Consider the following 23476-nt stretch of genomic DNA (forward strand, 5'->3'; position numbering starts at 1 on the left):
AGACTACAATCCAATTCAAAGGTTCTTTACACTTACTTCAATCAAGCAAAAGTTGAACAGTCTAAAGTAAAACAAATACAGACCAAGCATCTACTTGGTGGTATGCATGTGTATTGCACTCCGGTAGAAAGACACTCACGTGATCATATAGTCATTATGCTCTGTGCTATACATACATTTCAAACACAGCCAAATGCAAAGAACTTAACTATCTTGGATTAAGATGTATTTGCAGACCAGCCAGCAGCATGGTGGTTAAGGCAGCTGGATCCCACATGGCCAAATGCACAGTTCAAGTTCCGGAACCACAACTTGAAAAGCATGCCAGGTGCATGTGCGTGCATGCCAAAAATCCCAAGAGAATGGAGGAGAAAAGCCTGAGGTGTGGCCATCTTCCCTGGGGGCTGCTTTCTATCTCATTTTTTTCTCTTTCTCTCTCCCTCTCCTCTCTTTTCTCTCTCTGGTGAGCACACAGAACCTCTAGGAATTTTTTTTAAAAGGTAAATTCACTATTTCTGTAAGTAAGTACATACTTTAAGTCTTTTTTAAAAATAGTACATTTTTTAGGGGCCAGCAGGTGGTGTGGACTCCCACATGACCAACCACTGTTTGAGTTCCAGACGCAGCGGCTTGAAAATCATGCCAAGCACGTGTGCACACATTCCCAAAATCCTAAGAGGAGAATGGAGAAGGGATTGCTGCATAGCCATCCCCACTAGGTGGTGATGTCTCGCTTTCCCTTTCTCTGCCTCTCTCCAGCAAGGCCATTGCCCTGGGGCAAAATCCTAAAAAAAAAAAATTTTAAATAAAATAATTTAAGTAATTTTTACCAAAAAAAATATAATCTGTCATTTTGTGTAGTGTACTTTCTCAGTGTATAACTCTTCAACATCCTTCTAAATCAAAACAAGGATCTCCTCAACTGTCTAGTAATTCACTGTAGACGTGTACCATAATTCGTCCATTCAGTCCTCCAGGATGGTCATTTGGATGGCTATTACAAAACCACCTAAATGAACATTCACTTAGCTGTTAGTATTAATAATGACAACAATAGAATGGAAGTATGTAAAAGATAAAGATCTAAATCAATAAAATGCTTAAGTACGATTATCCCAGGGGAATAGAATTATAGAAGATTTTGATTTTCAACCTTACATATTTCCATAATATTTTAATTTTAAAATGAGTATATCTACTCACTAGTGTTCTTTGTTTACCCAGGCACTGTGTGTGACATATGATATTCATCATTAGCTATAATATTATTTCTTTTAATACTCATAGCAGACAATATGATTTTTAACAAAAGTCCCTGGAGAATCATCAAGTACTACTTTTCACATAGTAAGAAAACAAGGCTCAGTGTCTGTGCAACTATGAATTGTACAAGAGATATACTGATAACTTACAGTCAAGTTTGGGAAGAGGATAACATAAGGCGCTAACAAGCTTAATTCAAAACAAAAAATGACCAGTTTCATATGGTCAGCATATTCTGAAGTCCAGTCATAAAAAAATACCAAGTCTTGAGAACAGGAGTTAGCGTAATGGCTACGTCACTGAACTCCCATGTGGTCAACCGCGGTTTGAGTCCCAGACCTGGTGGCTCAGACTCACGCCAAGTGCGTGCGCGTGCATGCCCAGGATCCCGAGAGTAGAATGGAGGAGAAGGAACTGTGGTGTGGCCATCCCTCTTGAGGAATGATTTCTCACTTTCTGTCTCTTTGTTTCTGGCGAGCACATGCGCCCTATAGCAAAAACCTCTCTCAAAAAAAAAAAAGTCTTATTACAGCCACTGTTCTCTAAAAATATTTGCTAAAACTGAAGTCTACCAAAAACTCTCTCAGATTCTCAGATACCACAAAACTCACCGTTTCTGACTTTCAGATTCTTTCTTGGCTTGCTCCAATGCCAGCTCTTCAGCTACTCTTCTTTTCAAGTCTTCATCAGAAACTAGAATCAATAAAGAGCAGAAGATAAAATAAGTGACTTTTTAAGGGAAAAAAAGGAAAATACTGAAGAAAACAAAGCTGAAACTAGGTCTGAACTGGCCAAGTTCTGCCAGGTGGTCACTGTCTCCTTGGAACTTCCTAAGCACTGTGGAAAAGACCAATTAGTGTACTTCAGGACTAATTTAATCAAATGTTCCCTAGTGACTTAGAAATTTCCACACCTGCCAAAATTTATAATAAACTCAAGGAGCTGCTTACTGCCCAGTGGGGACTGAGCCATTAAGTACAAGTTCTTTAAAATGATGTCCTAACGTTAAAGTCTGACAATCTTATGTAAAGGGAGGAAAGGCTGTAAGGGACTTTAGAAAGGAAAATGACACCAAAACCTTTTTACTTCAATAATTAAACATTTAACAAAATCACTTATTAAAGAGAGAAATCATTTGTATTTACATTCATTTTCCATAATTTATTTTAAAAAACATTTATGATTTATGAAAATTTTGAAACCATATTTTTTTTAATTCATGTCATTCAAGATCAAGTGCTAACAACTAGAGACATAGAATAGTGCTGAGAACACAGCTGGAGCTTTCTAAATACCTGGTGACTTGACTTGAAACATCTGGATATTCCAATTAGAAGACTGTGTGCAATATGTTTTATAAAGATTCTTACAACTAAGATGGTAAATGAAATGGGCAAACTTTAAATAATTTCTTAAGAGCCTTCCATAATAAACAGAGATGATCTCTAGAAACCATCTACCCAAAACTATGACCAAGAAAGCACTAGAAGCACTTGGGAGTATCTAGGACTACCCAGAGAATCTAGAGATTAAATTGTTGAGCCTATTTGATAGAAAACTAGACAGTAATGAAAGACATTTATTTGGTTACCCTTAACATTATAAAATGTTTTTAAAAATCTATTACAGTAAGATACACAAAATGTGTTTTTAAGTATTTAGTTGACATTGGGCAATAGAAAACAAGCTATATGAAAGGTTATAAGGAGATTTTTCTCTTAGAATGTGGACCATCAGAGAGCAAAAACATCAAAGGACACCATAAAGAAGGTGAAAAGACAACCCACAGAATGGGAGAAAGTATTTGCACTCACATATCTTATAAGGGATTTGTACCCAGATTATATAAGTATTCAGAGTATAATATGATAAAGAACTCTTACAGCCAAACAATAAAAAAGGAAAAAACAACTATTAAAAATGGACAAAATATATTAATAGAAATTGCTCCAAAAATATACAAGTGTCCAATAAGTACATGAAATGTTGCTCAATAGCATTAGGTACTAGGGAAATGCAAATTGAAGCTACAACAATATACCATTCCAAACCAACTATTATTAAAAAGACCTGTACCAACTGTTGGTTTAAATATGTAGAGAAACTAGAACCTTAATACATTGCTGGTAAAATGGCACAGCTGGACTGATCAAGGTAGCTCAATCTCCCATGACCAACACTGCAGTTCTAGTCCTAGACCTGGCAGTGTGGAAAACATGTCAGGTGTCTGTGCATCCATGCCCAAGGGAGAAAAGAAGGAAAAGGGATTGCAGCATGACCATATCCCATGGTGGGTGCCTTTTCTCACTGTCTTCCTCTCTCTCTCTTTCTTCCTGGCAAGTGCACATGCCCTCTATCAGATTTTTAAAAAGAAAAAGGCACCGCTAGTGTGGGAAACATACAGTTTGGCAGTTCCTCAAAAATGCCATATAGAGTTAGCCTATGACCCAGAAATTCCATTTAGGTACTGTATATGTGAGAGAATTAAAAACATTATTTCTACACAAAAAGATAACCTAAATGCCCATGGACACATAAACAAAAGGTCTGTCCATTCAGTATATTATTCAGCCATAAAAAAGTAACAAAGTATTTGCCCAGTCATGGTGGCACAAGAAGTCAGGCACTGCTGTGTGGTGCTGGAGCCATATGGAAGCCCCTGGACCAGATCCAAAATCTACCTAAATATATAAGGCACGCCCACATGTCTGTGATCCTACCTGGCTAAGAAGCTGGGGAAAAGACTGATGGCATGGTGAGACCCTGGCTGCATGTCGTTCCCCCTCACCCCCACTCTCCTCCCTCTCCTTCTTTCCCTTCCTCCCTCCCTGTACTCCTCCTTCTCTCTCTCATGAAAAAAGAAATCTAAGAAAGTAATGAAGTACTGATACTTGTTTTAACATGGACTAGCCTTGAAAACATTATGGTAAGTGAAAGAAGTCAAAACACAAAAGGTCACATAGTAAAAATTTCTATTCATATAAAATGTCCAGAACAGGCACATTCATAGACACAAAGAGATTAGCAAATGAGGTGAAAGAAATGGGGAATGCTGGCAAATGAGCAGGGGAATTTCTTTTCGAAGTGTTAAAAATATTCTAAAGTTAGATCATGTGAGGGTTGCACAATTCTACAAATATACTGAAAACCACTGAACTGTACACTTAAAATGAGTGAGTTTCACAATTAAGTGGGGCAGGAAGAATATAATAATAAGGGCACTGGATAGGAAATAGGGAAGGGAGAAAGCACTAGCTCAGGTCTAATCCCAATCTAGGGATCGAGGGAATGTTACTAACTTCTCTGGGCAGCAAGACAGGAACCTTTTCTCAAACGGCTGCTCTCTGGGTTTCCTACCATCTGCGGTACTTGTCTTTTGCTCCTCTCTTACTTCACAGACTACAGCATGAGAAAGATTCACGTTTTTGCTTTGAAAGGTGAAACGAGATCTACAAAAATAGTAGAACAAAGAGTTCTGTTTGTGTTCAATCTCAAGAGTCTTTTCAGTCTTAAAGGTCTTTAAAAATACAAGTAACAGCAGAGAAATTACAGATGGTAATAGCTCAGCAACGAATCTAAATAGTATTTTCTACCAGTCAGATTTTGGATAAATGAGTTAATTTCCTTGAGTTTTGATTCCTTATCCACAACTAGGACACACCAGTGTACTGCCAGCTCTGAAGTCCCAGACTACGTACTACAAAAGATGGTGATTTTCACACTCACCTACTTCTCATGGACAAGTGAAATGTGACACTTTTTTTCATGTTGTACACAGCTGGTAGGTCCAGTAGTAGCAAAAATAGAAACAAATATTTAATCTAATGAGTACTACCTGATCAAACTACACTCAGAAATTTAACATACCAGTTAGGATCAGCACACAACCAAGCTATATATGTAAAATTATGCAGTTTATCCTAGATTTTTCCAAATTTCAACAGCAAGATTTTTCTCAGGCAAAACTTAATCAGATTCTAAATCAAAATCCAACTCAGTTTAGTTCAATTAATTAAAAGCAGGTTTCTGTACGGCCTTGGTATTACCAAGCCTGCAATGAACAGTTTTCTACATGAGCTGTTCTCCTATCTTTCAACTGTTACATTTTTTGGTGGAGGTTGTTTTTGTCTTTCTTGCTTTAATGAGGTATATTTGGCAAATAAATTGTCAATGCTACGTATATTCAAGATGCACAATGTTGTTTTGATAAATGTATGAATTGTGCAATGATTACCACCAAGTAACCCACCAACACCACACAGTTGCCATTTGTACTTGTGTGTGTGTGTTTAATGAAGAAACTTGAAATCCACTCTACAAATTTCAAATAAACGATACATTACTAACTGAAGTCACCAGACCCCCAGAACTTACCTTATAATAAAACTGTAAGCTTTGGCCAACACCTCTCCACTTCCCGATCTCCAGTCCTTGTAACCATCAGTCTACCGTTTTTATTAGTCAAGCATTTGTAGATTCCACATACCAATAAAAACAGAGCATTTGTCTCTGTGTCTAGCTTACTTCACTTAGCATAAAGTCATTATTTTCATAATACATTTTATGTTTGTCACACAGGGGTTTCAACCAGGGGAAAAGCTAACCTCGTCAAGGATCTTTTAGTCGGATGTGATCAACCAAAAAAGGAACAGTGGACTCCGTTACCAAGCGAGAACAGGTGGGTGGGCGAGAAAGAAGGTCCACAGCTGAGAGGAGGACATGGGGAGAGGCACTGCAGCTGAGAGGCCTGTCTTTTCTTTCTACCCTTCTGTCTACCAAAAAGGCCTTGCCACATGCTGTGTGAGGGAATGAGAATCAGATGCAGGTCACCCACTGATGCTATCATCTAGGTATCATCCCTGAGGGGAGGGACAAAGGTGGGAAGAGGAAAGCTCCAGTCCTGAACAAGGGCAGGAGGGGCCCATGTGGGGGAAGAAGTACAAGGTGATGCTTGGTGAGGTTGACCCCTTGGGGGAAGTTTCAGGTTCACATTCAGAGACCTAAGATCCAGGTCTACCTGCAACTGGGGGTGGGAAATGGCATCGGGACCCTCCTGAGAGTGATGTCTCTCTACCTCTCTGTCTCTTTCACTTCTATGAAATAAATTAAAACCTTAAAGTGGAGGCAGGAAATTTCTAGTGGCCACTGAAAAACAGTATACTCAAGTAACCAGGTGCTTGACACCACTTTTAGTCAGTAAAAGGACCAAAGTATAGCTATCTTTCTAATGCCCAGTTCCCAGAAAAGAAAAAATGAAAAAAAATAAAATAAAATAACTTTTGGATCTCAAATCCAAGGTCACAACTGAAAGAGTAATTACTTCAGCTACAATTGGGAATTTAAAATAACAAAAGACAAAGCATGACCCAGCATAAAGAGTTTAAAATCAAAAATAGCAAATCAAAGCACAGGCAGGAAAATAAACCAGTGTGGTAATAGTTTCTGAGCAAATCTAAGCTTCCTGTTATTTGTTTTTAAATCAATAGAATACAAAGGCAACAATATATTTCTTCTTATAGGTCTGATCCATAGTGCATATGGGAAAAAAGTACACCATTTGGAGACCACTATTTAAAATGGCCTTTCTGAAAACGCTCTTTTCAGTTCTCAAGATCTGAACATTTTCTCAAATAAAACTGTTATTAAACTAAAAGGTCAGTGTTTCGGGCTGGGCTACTCTAAGAGAAGCACAGGAAAGGCCAGCTTTGCCTATTAGCACAGTGAGTTTCCAAGCAGATCCGTAGGAACTGGCAAAGTTTGTGAAATGAGAAAAAGAGTAAAAACGAGAAATGTTCAAGCCATAGAAAACAGATTTGCCATGGAAATTTACAAAACTATTTCAAGTTCAGTTAAGTGTGGCCCCATGGCTTTTACAAACACACACACTCTCTTTTTAAAATGTGTTAAAACAAAAAGAATGCTTTCTTCACAAACTTGTGCCCTGTACTTTTTAAAATATTCTCAGAAACCATTTTAATTCCTTTCTCAATGGCAAATATATCTTAATGAACCCAAACAGTGGCATTTTGTCAATTAGTTACAGATGGTGTGACACTGACCATAAAACAAGTGGGAAAATAAAATAAAATAAAAAGTCAAGCTTTACAATTCCTTGGTTACGGCGAGTATGGCCCTAAATTCTATTTGAAACCATTCGTGAAAGTATAAAATACTTGTATGGTTAAAAGCAGCTCATGATCCCTAATGAATTTTCATTTCTTTTTACTAAAGCATGTTCTAACCAAATGTTTTGGTTTGTCCAATGAGTCTTCTCTCATGACTGCCTAGGAATCTGCTGATCCTCTTAGCCACCAAAATTTCTAAGTTTATAAATACGGGTTCAGGATCAAATAAGAAACTTCAGTATTCCTAATAGTATATTTCATTTTGAGTATTGTAGGGAACTATGAATACCAAGGTCTTATTTCAGAGAAAGCCTAGCATAATTTTCAATACACTTCATCTGTCTTCTATACCAAGACTGATGCCCAAATTTCTATGTTTTCAGAAACTGGTTAAAGTAGAAGTTGGGCAGAAAGGAGAGAGGGAAGACACCATAACACAGTTAAGAGAGACCCTAAATGATGAAGACCAATGACTCCAAAAGATAGGAGCACTTGATGAACTCAGCAGCTATGAGAAAACAAACGCATGAAAATGCAACCATGATCTGAGATATCTCAGACTGACTGGACCTCAAAGGTCGTGCCTGTTTCCTTTGTAACTTTTCCCATCTACAATTCCCCTTTTCCTCATTTCTTGGCATAAACCTTACAGTATAATTGGCTCCCCAATTATAGTATTTATAAACAGTCTCTATAAGTTGCTTAATAGAAAGTATGGCATGCCTTTTAGAAAAAATGTCAGTTCCTTTGGATTTTTTTTTTCCTTTACCGCATTTCTCATTCTGGTTTTACAATTTGCAGATATCAGTCATGTCCAATTTTGTAAAGCCTAGTATTTTCAAATGCCAGTTAAAAACACAGAAGAGAAACTACAAGGATCTACTGTGAGAAGAAAATAAACGTACACAATTGCACGATACAAGCAGCAGGGTTAAGTGAGGACTGACTCTCCCAGGATTGGAATAGGTGAGCTAAAGCTTATACCATAAGGTACAGTCAAATTAAATGTTCAGCTCCACAGAAATACCCATTAATCTTATCATTTCAATAAATCCATTAATATGAAAAGAGCATTTATTATTTTAAAAAATAATAATGGAAGCATCCATGCAGTCAATGAAATATAACGCACAGTATATTAGAACTAAATGACTCACAGCAAGGGTTGCAGGATAAATCTTGACCTGCTGCTTATTTTCTAAAAGGTACAGGTTTGATTAGGATATGAGTTGAAAGACAACGCGGATATATCTCAGAAATAAATATGTAATAGTTTGTCATTATCCATCTGTGGTACCATCTAGTTGGCAAACAAACGTGATTTAAAGACACGCGCATACACACACATACAATAAGTATGTTCAGCTGACAGGTGCCATCACCATTTCCTAGTGTATCTTAAGACTGTTTAAAAACAAAAAAAAAAACAAAAAAAATTCCATGTCTATATCCTTGGCAGGGTAACTATGACTACTTACAGGTGAAAGTTAACGAAGATGGTAGAATGAAAATTCTTAACTGCATATTTATAATCATAAATATTCTACCAGAGGGCACACTGTTACGAGTCTGGCAACCTAAACATTAACAGCATCAAGTTAATGGTTTATTTTTTAGTATTACTGCTCCATCAGGATTCATATACCATTGTAAATTTCTAATTGAATGGTATGACATGCAAATAACGTCCCTTTTATTGTTTGCTTCACAATAAGCAGTCACAGAAATCAGCTCCATGTTCCAATCCACATGAAAACAAACATCAATACTGCACAGCAGATGCTATATGGAATAGACAAGCTCATAATTCATATTCTACCATTTCCACATTTTTAAGTAGATGATTCGTAAAACCAGTATTGAGAATCAGATACATGTAGTATTTCATGTCTTAATATCCTGAGTAATAGTTGCAAGATCTCACAAAGCCTCTAGGAAAAAAAGATCTATAACGTAAATTAAAAAATAATAATTACCTCTGGATATTGCTTTTTGATGCATAGCTTAATTTTTTGTTTGCTTCAAAAATGGATATATTCTGTTCACTGGGGATAAGACTATAAATTAAACAGTGTTTAACTCTCAAACCCAAATGAAGTATACAAGCCACCCAAACCTGTTTCCATTTCATTCAAATATTCCTGAGTGCAGCTGTATCAAATGGTTTCTTCGAAAGGACTCAAAATGCACAGAAGACAGATCTGGCAATAAGGAGAATTTAGGTCTAGTCCTGCATTGGCAGTAATGACTTTTTGTGGTTTTGTTCAAAACATTTCATTGCTTTAAGCCATGGTAGTCTCATCTGGAAAATGAGGACCCAAAGTAGAAAGTCTCTAACATTCCTTCCCCTTATAAAAGGGTACTTTAGGGGACCAGCAGTTGACATAATGGCTATGTCGCTGGACTCTCATGTAGTAGACCACAGTTCGAGTCCCAGACCCAGTGACTTAAACTCACGCCAGGCGCGTGTGCGTGAGTGCCCAAGATCCCGAGAGGAGAATGGAGGAGAGTGGACTGCAGCGTGGCCATCCCCCCTGGGGGGTGATTTCTCGCTTTCTGTCTCTCTGTCTCCGTCTTTCTGGCAAGCGTACCCTACAGCAAAAACCTCTCAAAAAAAAAAGGGGGGGTACTTCAGAAATTTTATGAGAAAAAATGGAATTAAAAGTATGAGTTTATTTTGGTGCCAAAATTCTGAATTCAATGCAGTTCTTTTTGTTATATGCATTCCCCACGAACTTTTGGAAGACCCTCACATTAATGTGTTAAACGGGAAAGAGACAGATTGAACTCAGGCTCTGGAACGTCCACTAAGATAAGTATGACGGTTTATCACTGGCATCATATACTGTCTATTGTTTTCCTTAAAGTGATGCTTTCTTCATTCTGAGGAACTGTCCTTCAGGTGTCCTCTACTAAATACCACCTCTGTCTCTACAGGTGAGGGTAGTGAAGGAATGGGGTTGGAGAAGACAGCAATATTGTAGTCTTTGCTAAGCAACAGCAGATGTTCAATGGACACTTGCGACACTTGTTAAGAGCTGAGCACTGGTATAGTGTTAACTAGAACCACATGAGAAAGGTCCTATGTTCATGTCCGGGACATCCCTGAGAACACCAGGCACACACATGCCCATGATCTGGTCGGCTAAAACTAGAGGTAGATGACAGTATGGAGACCCTCCCCCATCTTTCTCTGTCTTGGAAGAATTAAAATTAAAAATTTTAAATCTTGTTAATTGATTTGTAGAGTCAGAAATAAGTCCTTAGGTAAAATAAGTCACCAATTTCTGGGGTAGCTCAGTGTAGATTTGGGAGAAATATGTACACACTGTTGTTACATCATATACAACTTAAGTATAAATACTGTAAGTGCTACTGAAAAACAAAAACAAATGAACAAAAAAACTTACAAATCTCCTGATCCCCAAACCATCACCAGTTTCTGCTCCTAAGTCCTCCTTTGTTGAAATCTGGAGCCTCTACTACTAGGTAGTATGTTTCCAAAGGAGAGGATAGGTATTCATTGCAAGCTTTCTGTACTGGCTATAAAGTTTCCATTTTAATGATGAAGCTGTTTTTGGCTCTCCGATTATGTAAATTTATTTGTTTAGGGTTTTTTCCCCAACCCAAATGACCCGAAGGAACAATCCAAACTAGAAGATTCAATCAATTCACTAGGTAGTAATTCCACATTGATTTAATCCTACTCTAGGCTTTATCAAAGATACATATACAGTGGTCATTAGCATGAAGAAGACTGTAGTCTAATTGAGCCAGAAAAATTACACTACAAAGAGGCCAACAGGTGGCATGGTGGTTAAGGGTGGTGGACTCCCACATGGCCAACCATGGTTCAAGTCCCGGACCTGTGGCTTGCTTTCTCACTTTTTATCTTTCTTTCTCTTACTCTGTCCCTCTCTAGTCAAATTAAAGTAGAAAAGAAAAGAAAAAAAAAAAAAGCGAGAGAAAAGAAGAAAGAGAGAGAGGAAAGAAGGAAGGAAAGAGAGGGAGAGAGGAACGGAGGGAGGGAGGGAAGGAAGAGGAAGGGAGGAAAGAAAATAATTCTTTAAAAAAAATTACACTACAAAGTTTACTATTAAGAGAAGTACTGGGACTAGCAGATGGTGTAATGGCTTCGTCGCTGGACTCCCATGCAGTCAACGGCAGTTAGAGTCCCAGACCCAGTGATTAAAACTCATAACGAACACATGTATGTGCGTGCCCAGGATCCCAAGAGGTGAATGGAGGAGAAGGGATTGCGGCATGTCCATCCCCCACCCCACCCAGAGGGTGATTTCTCTCTTTCTTTCTCTCTGTCTCTCTATCTTTCTGGGGAGCGCACACGCACTATAGCAAAAACCTCTCAAAAAAAAGAGAAGTAGTACTAAAGTATTACCAAGGTTGGCTGTAGTTAAGGATGTGGGACTTGAACAGGACTCAAATTAGATAGATGGCAAGAAAACCAAACAAAACTTGTTTACAACAAGAAGTAAAAATAGAAGGATAAATTATGCTAAATTGTAGAGTGCCTTAGGAACAAGGCAGGAGTTTGGATAAGAAATATTAAGAAGCAGAGAATCCTGAACAGTTGTTAAAAAGAAACAAAAATTATGCAATGAAATAGAGGATTAGAGGAAATTTAGTAAAGGTTTGCAGATCAACCAGAGACAGCATAAGTGGTTCTCAAAGCACAACCCTGTTTACCCCTCGAAGCAGCAGCATCTCCTGAGACTTTGTTAGAAATGCAATTCAGTCCCACCTGGGACCTGCCAATCAAAGCTTCTGTGGACAGAACCCAGCTATCTGTGTTAACAAGTCTTCAAGGTAATCCCGATACACAGTGCAGTTTGAGAGCCAGTGGCAAAGGGGAAGAGAACCTGAAGCAGGATGGATGCTAAAATACAAAATCTTTCAGAGGAGACTGACTGACTGACCAAGAGATCAAAGAGAAATAAGTCAAAGGTGCACTCAGATGCCAGAAAACTAATACCTATGATGGGCAATTAAGTAAAAAAGGAGAGGCTGCAGAAGAGAGATAATGAGTTTCAGACATATTCAATTGAAGGTAATGGTAGAACCACCACCTGGAATTGCAGGCAATTAGATATTTGAACCTGAAACTCATATTTGATTTGCAACTTGGCAGAACATCCTGATATGGGAATGACTATTACAGATGTGAGCTTAGTGAATTCTCCTGGAAAATTTTTAAAAATAAAAACGTAAGGCTAAGGGGAAAGCCTTACAAACGTATTACATGAGAGGAAAGAAAGAGAAACATCATTAGCAACAAAGAAGAAATGGAATGGAAAGGAAGAAATGAACCAACACGGTATGTGTAAGAATGATAGATTCATCCTACATGCCAATTCAGATCAACTGGCAGTAGCTGCCTGGGGTGCTGAACATAGGAGGACTCTGAGGCCAAGTCCAGGTTCAGTGAATTAATGTCTACCATGGACACGGGAGGAAGATCTGGCAGCACAGCTTACAATTACCTCTCATCCCAGGGAGATTGTGCAGGCATGAGGCATCAGTGGAAGGAGAGCAACAGAAGACAGCAATTAGAGGTCTCTCTTCAACAGTTTTAGAAATGAAACAAGAAGGCAGGAAGTGGAAAAATTATAAATAAAAGATGACTTTTGCAAATAGAGGAGGTCTGTGCATGTTTGAAGGGAAACCATAATCAATAACCTGTAACGACTTCTAAACTACTGAAGAATGCCTGTTGCTTCTCAAAAGAAATTGAGAGACGTAACTCAAAGTATGCATTACTCATAAAGATCTGCTTGTCTAACATCCAGTAACATAGGCCAAGCAACATTTCTATATGATATTCCAGTCCTCTTTCCAATTACAACCTGATGCAGGGTTCACGGCACATTTCCTTATAAAGAATATCCTATAACAGTGAAACAGAGTGGACAAGTTCACCTTCATGTGCTAAAAGGCTTTAAAACGAAGACTAATATTCTTCCCTAAATAATTTGCTTTGGTAAATTCAGAGGCAAATGCCACTCCAATTCTTAAATTCATACATCAATCTTCTCTCTTCCTATTGTTATAAACTAGTATGGGCTTTTTGGCAATATAACTGTATTTAATCCCAAAATCCACTTCTTACTCATAAAATTTCTCAACTGAACTGAGATATTTTGTTCTTTAAACTCAGACCAACACTGTTTTCTAAGGGAGACTTTAAATTTATCTTCGCATGTAATCAAAGCACAAAGAAGGCAAAAGACTCAAAAGTGTGAAAGTAAAGTCTATCTTCTAATCCACCTAACTTTCTACAGGCCTGGGAAAAGTCAACTAACCCTAATCTCAAGACCTTTCTTCTTCTAAAGAAAAAAATTCTGTGATCCAATTACAGCCTTTTTAATAAAGAAAAAACAACCTAGAGTCCAGTTTCTAGATACTGGCCCACTACTCGATGGTAGAAATAGTGGGGGAACTACACTAGTCTGTCCTCTGAGCATCAGTGACATTGTTGATAGCCCGTTCAGAGGAAGATGCCAAAAACAACCTATTTAACACCCTAGCTAACCATTACAGAACAATGGTTGCTTCTGGGACATTTTCAATAAAGCAATTCAGATTTTATACCCAGGCTTAATTCATATTTTATTTATGATAGTTCAAGTATATTAAAATGGCAAGACAGCAGAATACATATTGGTGTAATATTTTTCATTAAGCTACAGTGCAATATCCTGAGCTTTGTTTTATTTAATTTACATTGTAATAATTAAACCAGGTTGTTTTTTAAAGTCAGATTATAATACCTATATTGTCCTGTTATTTTTTGCTTCATCTAAAGTAAATCTCCACTTAATGTTCAGAAAACACCATTTCAATGTATTCATAAGTATCATAATCTCTAATAAAACTACAATCATTCTCTAGGAAACATTGCAGAAGCTCTGTGACTGATTTTACCATCTTTAAAACACAAGACTATGCACAAAGATTTCAACACCAGAGCACTGAAATCTTTCATTTAAATGCAAGAATGTACTTAACTTTTTTCCTAAAAGTAAATTATCCACAGGAAAGTTAGACTGAACAGAAAATAATAGTAAAAAACACTATAACTATATTCCTAATGATCCATAAATCTTAATACCACTGTTATTAGGGGAAAGTGTATGAAATTCCTTCTTACTTTTTAAGTAGCATTTTATTTGTATAGGTCATGCCATATGCTATATAAGGTTTGTGGTGTAAAGTCCTTAAAATACCTGGGACTACAATGAAAGCAATGAAAGAAGTGCCTCCATTCAGAACAGTTGTTCTCATCCTTTTCAGAACTAATTCTGCCTTTTTATAGCAAACATTTTATAATTACTATACTGAAATGAAACAAATTATAACTCCGCACAGACTTTTTTTTTAAAGTTTATTTATTTATTTCATAAGAGAGTGAGACAGAGAGCAAGCGAGAAAGAGGCCAATTCCTAACAGGGTTCCCATACCACAATCCATCCCTACTCTCAGCCAGCAGGCACACCCACATACACCCAGCATGTACAGGGAGATGTTGGGACGTGAACCTAAGACATCCCAATGTGCCTTCGGCATCACAGGGCATTGGGTTACCACCACACCACTGTGGCTAGACATGACACAATTTTTTTATATCAACACAATGCCCTAAGTTTAATATTTAAAAAGAAAAGAAACTAATTTATAATAAAGTAATGGCACTTCATGATAATAAATGCTCAAATGTAGCTATGCTAAAAGACGTAATAAAATAGTCTGAGGCTTGAGTTTGCATATTAAGTACAAAAGGTCTATCTGCAGCCACACAGTAGCTGCATTCCTAGAAAGCAAAGTACATCCTAAAACCATGCAAAACATACTTCTGCTTACATATAAAACGACTAAGCCCTGAGCTAGGGAAACAGGTTTTCATCTGCATGAATTTCTGACGGGACATTCAGAAGATGAGAGCAGAAGATGATTCTTTGATAAACAGAACTACCCCCCGCATCCCCAGACATCTAGTTCTCTGAACCAGTAGGTCCCCACAAAAATGTAAAGTGTCTACAGTGTGGAGGTGCTGGTAAGGTAGGGCAGTACAACTAACGCACAGCAGTACTGCTCAAGTAGGAGTCTGCTCTCCAAAGTGTGCAGTATGGGCTGAATATCCCAAGTACTGCTAGTCGACTATATCCCCCTTCCCAAACATACATCTCCCCAACCCCACTCAGAGGGATCATTTTGATTTTCGCTAGAAATCCAAAATTACTTTCTGCTAATCATCAGGTTGCCTATTTTTTTCTCTCCTGATGCGTCAAGATGTGTCCAAGGAGGATGAGGGTTCCATTATTAATTCTATGGAAATGGTACAAATTGCAGCCTTAAAGACTCCAGGTCACTGTGACCACACCACAAGAATGTACACAGATGCCAGAGAGCTCCAGACAGAAACCCACCTGCCCATGAACTGTTTAGGATTTTTATTATTCAGCATTCAAAGACATTTTCAGGTTTCTCTTTAAAAGCACAATTTCCCAAATATAGACTTACTTAAAACTGACACACTTTCTATTGAAACTACATCATATAGGTATTGACCAATCAAGACTATGTGTTTTAGAGATGACAATATCAAAATAAACAGTTCAATAAAGTAAGATCATCTTTATGTTGAAGAAAAATGAGAAAAGGGTTTAAAATTACTCTCTCTAAATTAACTCATAATTGTTCATAGGGATTTCTTTTTGGAATTAAGAAAGTAAAGAGTTTACTAATGAATAATTTCCCTATAAACAACAAAAATAAATTACCTATCACTATCATGTATAACATGAAACTATGTAGAATAAATACAGGAAGGCAGCAAGCATGAGCATAATCTAAACATACATGATATATTAAAAGAAATGCATTTATAATTCACTCCAAGTACCCTCAGCAATTGGATCCAGAATTCATAAAGAAGTATTTTTTAAATAAAAAGTTATCAGGTAGAAGTCCTTAGGGGGACTGTTTTAATGAAACAAATAATTAGAATACAACTTATTCTCCACAAATAGTAACTTCCAACATACATGATGCTTACATAAAAGAATTTGCTAAGTAATTTGAGATTTCCTCTCAGGGAATTTGCTTACCAAGCCCTCCCCCACACTCATCCTAAACTCCATGCTCTATCCTTTTTGTATAAAGGAGTGACATAAATCTTCTCCAATTTTGCAAACAAACTGTAAACAAAGTGAACCCAAATGAAGATGTGATTGCTTGTTTTAACACTTTTCAATGATTTTGGCATATTTCATCTCATAGTTTATAGAAAATGAACCAAAAATATATTGATTTAATTAAGCACTACATATATATAATATTAGAAATCTTTAAAATAGTATAATATGTTCAGATTTAAATGTATACACATCTGAAACATGGCTATGAAATAATGAAATTAGTATAACATGCCACATATGACAAGCTTTACTTTACAGTCACAATTATGGTATGCGTGTCTGTGTGTACATGTGTGTGTACCACAGGACTGTTAAGTAAAATGAAGAACCATATTACGTGATTCCTATTAAGTGGATAGAAAAAGGGCTCAGTGAGAATAACAGAAAAGTCATTTTAATGAAAGAATTAGGTTTACAGAAACCTACATTCTCCTGATTTTACCCTCTGTGACTTCTTATATATTAAATTACCAGTAAGGTTTCTCTTGAAGACAACGTGCAGTGAACGGAGGATATATCATCAGGTCAAAGTTGAGCATCATAACATTTAAAAAAAAAAAAGGAAGAAAGAAACTAGTCAACTGAAGAACAAACATCATTTTATTCTAAAAGCCCGACTGATGTTATGTAACATTTCACTGAGCCAGTACTATATTCTGTAAGAGACTATTTAAGTCTCATATTCTTCAGGAGTCAGCATGCTAGGATTTGCAATTTTTTAAGCCTACAGAAATGATTATGTAACAAAAAGAATTTGTAGTACATCTTACATGGGGATTTAGGATCTGACTTGATGCCCACATATATACAGTATTTCAACTTCTGATCGCCAAGGTTCACAAATTTATTGTAAATAAAATTGATCTGACAGTAACCATAATTCATTTGAATCTCTTTTATTGTCTTTGTATTTGTCTGTTAAAGTCATAGATTCTGAAGAATGATAAAGTAAAACTGATGTTGATCAAATCTTTTTTTAAAGTACACTTTAATGACCAGCTTAAATGACTACTAAACTTTCCTCCTAGACTTATGAGGAAGGTGGCCAAAAAAAAAAAAAAAAAAAAAAAAAAAAAAAAAAAGATGTAGACAATGAGGTAGAGCATTGTATATTTTATATATAAAACAATGAAACACCGAAGCAAATACCCAAAATCAGGGAAATGGTCAAATAGTATAATAAAATCATATCATGAAAAATTACATTAATATTAGAAACAATCCTTTAAAGAATATTAATCCATGAAAAAATTCTTACAAGTAAAAAGGACAACAACTAAGTTGAACAAGCTGTTTGGTCTTCATTTCGTTTTGTGTTCGTTTAACAATGAAAAAAAGTGCAAGAAAAGCATCACAAAGAAATATAAACATACATATCCCCTGGAATGATAAATGTCAAAATTATATTAATGATTACCTTGTATTTAGGGAAATGGATAACTCTCCTTTTTCTCTTTATACTTAATTTTCATTTTTTAACCAAAATCACATTTTTAAATGTTTTTGTTATAGGCCACGTGCACTGGCCAGAGGGAAACAGAGAGACAGTGAGAAGGAAAGTGAGAAATCGCCCCCCAAGGAGAATGGCCACAACACAATCCCTTCTCCTCCATTCTTCTCTTGGGAATTTGGGCATGCAAGCACATTCACCCAGTGTGATTTTCAAGCTGCCAGGTCCAAGACTCGAACTGTGGTTGGCCATATGGGAGTCCAATGCTTTAAGCACTACACCACCTGCTGGCCCCCATCAAAATCACATTCTCACTTTCATAATCATTTAAAAGTTATTTCTAAACAATACATGAATAAGCCAAGTTTCAGTTTTTAAACTCGTCTTGGTCAATTCAATCATGAACGTTAAATGTATGAATTGTATTAGGTTAGTAGTTCAAACCATACTTACACCAAGAGAGAGCAGTTGGCTGGGATTAAAGACTCTAAAAGTGTATACCACAGGAGTCAGGAAAACTAAGTTCATGTTTATTTTTTTTTCCTTTTACCACACAGTCATCCCACACGCATTTCATTATAAAAAGATTATGCATTCTTAAAAGGTAAATTACTTAAAGAAAATAAAATCACACACCTTCATTACAATGATGTTGGAGAAAGCATCATTTAGAGCACACAGTTTCTTAATGTTGATAATGCTATCTAGAAACACACCACACAAGGGTTATTTGCTAAAGAATTCCTCTGTCATTTAAAATAGATTCAGAGTATCTTGAAAAGGATATCCAGTAGTCATACTGATAATAAGTACACAATAGGGGGAATCTTAGCCCAAATATTCTCCTTTATTCCAATTTTTCAAGTAGCATTTAATAATATGTCTTCTCTTTCAATTTTTCAATTGATAACACCAATTGTCCTAGTATGATGCATGATACATGTCACTAAGGACAGTTGATGAAAAATTCTTGGCCACTGACTTAAGCAATCAGCTGAGGTTACGCTAAGTCAGATAAAACACGTGAAAAACAACCACGGACAGCATTTTCTACATCGTGCAACAAATATCCCACAATATAATGGAGGCGAAGCTCTACAGAGATCCATTTCCTACGTGTGGCAGTCACTGCTACAAAGGCACTATATTTGGAGATGTTCTACAGAATCACTCTATAAATTGTCCATTTTGACTGCGAAATAGACATAGAGACCTATTCATTCTATTCCACACAGGCATAATCTAAAAAAGAATATAACTTCAACTGTAAATTTAAACTGTATTATATTCATCATTACATTCTTTGCTGCAGCTAGCAAAATAAAACATCTAATGTTCTTCGCTTGCTGATCAGATTTATACTTGGTAGAAAATACATATCGAAATTGAGCTTTGCTTCCTTAAAAATGGAATCCGACAAATTCTCACTGGGATTTCATGGCCTGAAGTGTCTCTAGTGAAAGCTATTATTCAAAACACCAAACTTCTTTCTTTTTAAGACAATACACATACTGCAATCAACTAGTTAAGGCAAAAAGAATTTAAATACCTATCTGTGGGTACTGTATCTCAATGATAAATATCAGAATCATCACATTCTTTCAAGTCAGGGTAGAAATGACAAGTGACAGGACACTATAAAAGATATTGTAGCTTTATCTTCAGTTTAATCTTCATCTGATTTATTTGAATCTAAAAGAAAATCAAACTAAATTACTCATTCCTTACAACAACAGAGAAATACTCAGATACAGTTTATGCCATTCTGGATACAAACTGAAAAGATCAAGTCTTTGTTTTATTTTTCACCCATGCTGATAAATTAGGAGTAACTATTGATAAAATTCAAACAGGAGTTCAGACATGTGAGAAGATGAAGTTTGCAACCAAAATATCTCAACCTGATTCTGCTCTTATCTGGAAAAGAACTTGTATCTCAGGGTTGCCAATATTTTCGACACCTAAAATCTTGACTATACTTTTTCCACTCGCATCTGGGAAGCCAAAGAAAATAAAACAGTTGAAATAACACACACAGACTGCCTCACATTACAACTATTAGTTGTCTCCATGCCCACTCTCTCTTCCTTCTTATAACAGAAACCCAGTGTTTGATTGGGCACATGGCTGGTCAGAATAATATCTACATTTTTCAGCATCCCTTGTAGTTAGGTATAGCCTGGTGACTAAGTTCTAGTTAACAAGATATGAGTGGATAGTGTGCGTGTGTGTAGCTTCAAGGTCATCCCCATGGCACAGGCTGAAGGACAGCTGCCAGCCATTCTGGGCCAAGTGGATAAGGGAACTTTCCTAAAAAACCATAAAACAGAGAAGGACCAGTCCCACAGCAAAGAGTGAAGGTACCAGATCCCACATGGCCAACCACAATTTAATTCTTGGTCATAGTGGCTTGAATATACCCAAAATTTTGACAGGATGGAAAAATGGAAGACAAGAGATTGTGTTATGACCATGTCCCATTGAGGATGTTTTCTCCCTCTGCCTTTGTCTCTCTGTTGCAAGTGTACACACCCTTTGGCAAACGAAAATAACAGTAATAATAATAATTTTTAAAAAGACAGAGAAGACTAGGTTCTATATTGAGATACCCAAAATGAAACAAAGAGAAAAAAAAATTCTCACTTTGAATCACTGTTAACTATGGTGTCCATTAGAACAGTGGCATCTATCCTAAAAAAAAGGTAAATATTCCAAGTCCTACTCTACTCTTTGTCAAACCTAGAAGAATCACATGACAACCTCAAAAACCCACACATGTGGGAAGAGAAGAAGGTTAAAAATAAACTCTGTTGGGGGACAGCAGGTGATGTAGTGATTAAAGGTGCTGGACTCCCACATGGTCAACTGTAGTTCAAGTCCCAGACCTGGCAGCTTGCTCCTATTCCATCCCTCCCTCCCTCCCTCCCTCTCTCTCTCTCTCTCTCTCTCTGCCCCTCTCTGGTCAAATAAGAAAAAAAGAAAGAAAAGAAAAGAAAAGAGATAAAGAAAGAAAGAAAAGAAAGTAAGTTAAATAAAGTAAATCTTAAAAAATAAAATAAACTCTATTGGGTATATGTGAAAGAGTTGGAAGAGACTTGAGGGCAGAAGCCTGTTTTTATACCATGAGTGCCTCTTTTTACTGTCTCTCTCCAAGCATGAATAGTAAGAGGGAAGTGGCAAATCACTGAGGTGCTTTGTCCACCCTAGGGTAAGTAAAGTCCTAAACAAGTTTCCAATATCTGTACAACAGCCATTTTATTACTTCCAAAATGAAGGAGAGATACGAGTTAGATTGGCTCTAATGTCCCTTTCAATTGATATCATACTGAAACCGTGATTCTCTCCACATGCCATCAGAGCAGAACTGCTAAGGATATCAGCTCTGGAATCAGGATCGCTTAGATCTAAAACCTTGTTCTACAATGCCTGTATCTTTTGTCTTGCTCATTAGCTTCCCTGTAAGTCAGTTTATTCACCTGTAAGATGGGTATAATAAAAGTAACCACAGAATAAGATTGTTGTGAGAAGTACATCACCTTCTGATAAATACAATTCCTAATCAGATTACATTTTAGCTCTCACGAACCTTCTCTACCTGAAACACTATATAAATAATCCTCAAATTTCAGATAACAAAGAATTTATAGACTAGACACCTCTATAATTAAATGACCTTGTCTATTCTGCCAATTTTTCATGGCTCCATCTAGTCATCTACTGTCTGTTTAATAACAGTCTGACATACTTCTATTACCTACAGACTACTAATGCACTGTCTCTCCACCACTGTTCTGGCAAGCTCGTTCCTCAAACCTGTATGAGGAAATGTCTCAGCTATTTCAGAGTTTTGGGGAGCATGATTAAACCAATGTTCTTATTTTTTTTCCTTCTTTCTTCTCACGTAGCATTCTATGGAAAAGCAGCAAGGGTCCAACACAAATCTTCTTAAAACTTCCTTTTTTACAAGTTTCTTAAGAATTACTTCATTTTATTTATCATTATTATTTCTTAAGAATTACTTCATTTTATTTATCATTATTATTATTTTTCAATTTGCTTCAGGGCATACCAGTTCACCAAAAAGAAAGGAAAAAAATGAGAAAGCAAGCCACCAGCTCCTGGACTAGAACTGCAGTGGACCATGTGGGAGTCCGGTGTCTTAACCACCATACCACCTGCAAACCCAACACAGCTTTTCTTTATTGCAAATTCACTAAGAAGAATTTGAAATAAAAAGACTGCTTGAGCTACAAATTCATTATTCCCATCCCCAGCCTTTCCAGTCACACACACAAAACCTGAGTGTGACTTGAGACCACCCTGTCCTGGCTGTACCACCTATGAATCCACTTCGACTATTGTCTATTTTGTTGCTAAACTTTGGGGATTCCTAAGGCCCATAACAAACAACTGCACTAAGTCAATACTCCCTGTGAGGTTTTAATAGTCCTTAAAAGAAAAAATGAGAAAGCAAGCCACCAGCTCCTGGACTAGAACTGCAGTGGACCATGTGGGAGTCCGGTGTCTTAACCACCATACCACCTGCAAACCCAACACAGCTTTTCTTTATTGCAAATTCACTAAGAAGAATTTGAAATAAAAAGACTGCTTGAGCTACAAATTCATTATTCCCATCCCCAGCCTTTCCAGTCACACACACAAAACCTGAGTGTGACTTGAGACCACCCTGTCCTGGCTGTACCACCTATGAATCCACTTCGACTATTGTCTATTTTGTTGCTAAACTTTGGGGATTCCTAAGGCCCATAACAAACAACTGCACTAAGTCAATACTCCCTGTGAGGTTTTAATAGTCCTTAAAAGGACTTCAACTATAAGCTAAAAAAACAAGCTTTAGTTTAAGTCTAAAGCAGTCTGCTTGGACCTAAGTTAGGTAACGTACTACCACACTGGAGGTGCTGGTAATGTTTTTAGCTTTATTATAAAGTTCTGTAAGAAAATAATTATTTTAAGCATGCAATGACAGATTTCCTGCATTCTTAAGAAATGCAAATTATATCCAAGGGCCTTTTTTCTCCAATATACCGTATCTAATTTTATAAAAGATGTAAATGGGGAACTATAATTCACTTAAACATATCCACTTAACAACAAGCTTGGTTGAAACATCTATTTTTTTTTTTAATGAGCAATACTTGCACTTTCACAATCTTCAAAATGTCTCTCTTGATCACACTGCAGTAATATTTCGGCATTTTTCCAGTCTTCCAAATTATTGTAGGTTTCCCTTAGAGTACCCACAAATACTATTGCTTTAAACCTCCTTGTCCCAAAGGACAGCCAAAGGCTTAATGCCAAGAAAACCCCCTCTGACAGTATGTTACACCACTTACAGCTCCCAGACAACCATGGCAACTAATTTGCCTAGAACTACCCTTACCCCTAGAAAGAAGGGAGCTTGGCAT

General features: G+C 36.9%; 1 protein-coding gene across 3 annotated transcripts in view; it reads right to left on the reverse strand.

The window, feature by feature from the left end:
- The window catches only part of CHCHD3 (coiled-coil-helix-coiled-coil-helix domain containing 3), a 297487-nt gene that overhangs the window by 232262 nt on the left and 41749 nt on the right, over window positions 1-23476 (reverse strand). For all 3 annotated transcript variants that reach the window (XM_006144989.2, XM_014586463.1, XM_014586462.1), the window contains exon 3: window positions 1875-1956. In XM_006144989.2, coding sequence (XP_006145051.1) covers window positions 1875-1956 — 82 coding nt within the window. The remainder of the gene's footprint in view (window positions 1-1874; window positions 1957-23476) is intronic.

Source organism: Tupaia chinensis, unplaced genomic scaffold (assembly GCF_000334495.1).
Source record: "Tupaia chinensis unplaced genomic scaffold, TupChi_1.0 Scaffold000140_1, whole genome shotgun sequence".
In the NCBI taxonomy this organism is placed as follows: domain Eukaryota; kingdom Metazoa; phylum Chordata; class Mammalia; order Scandentia; family Tupaiidae; genus Tupaia; species Tupaia belangeri.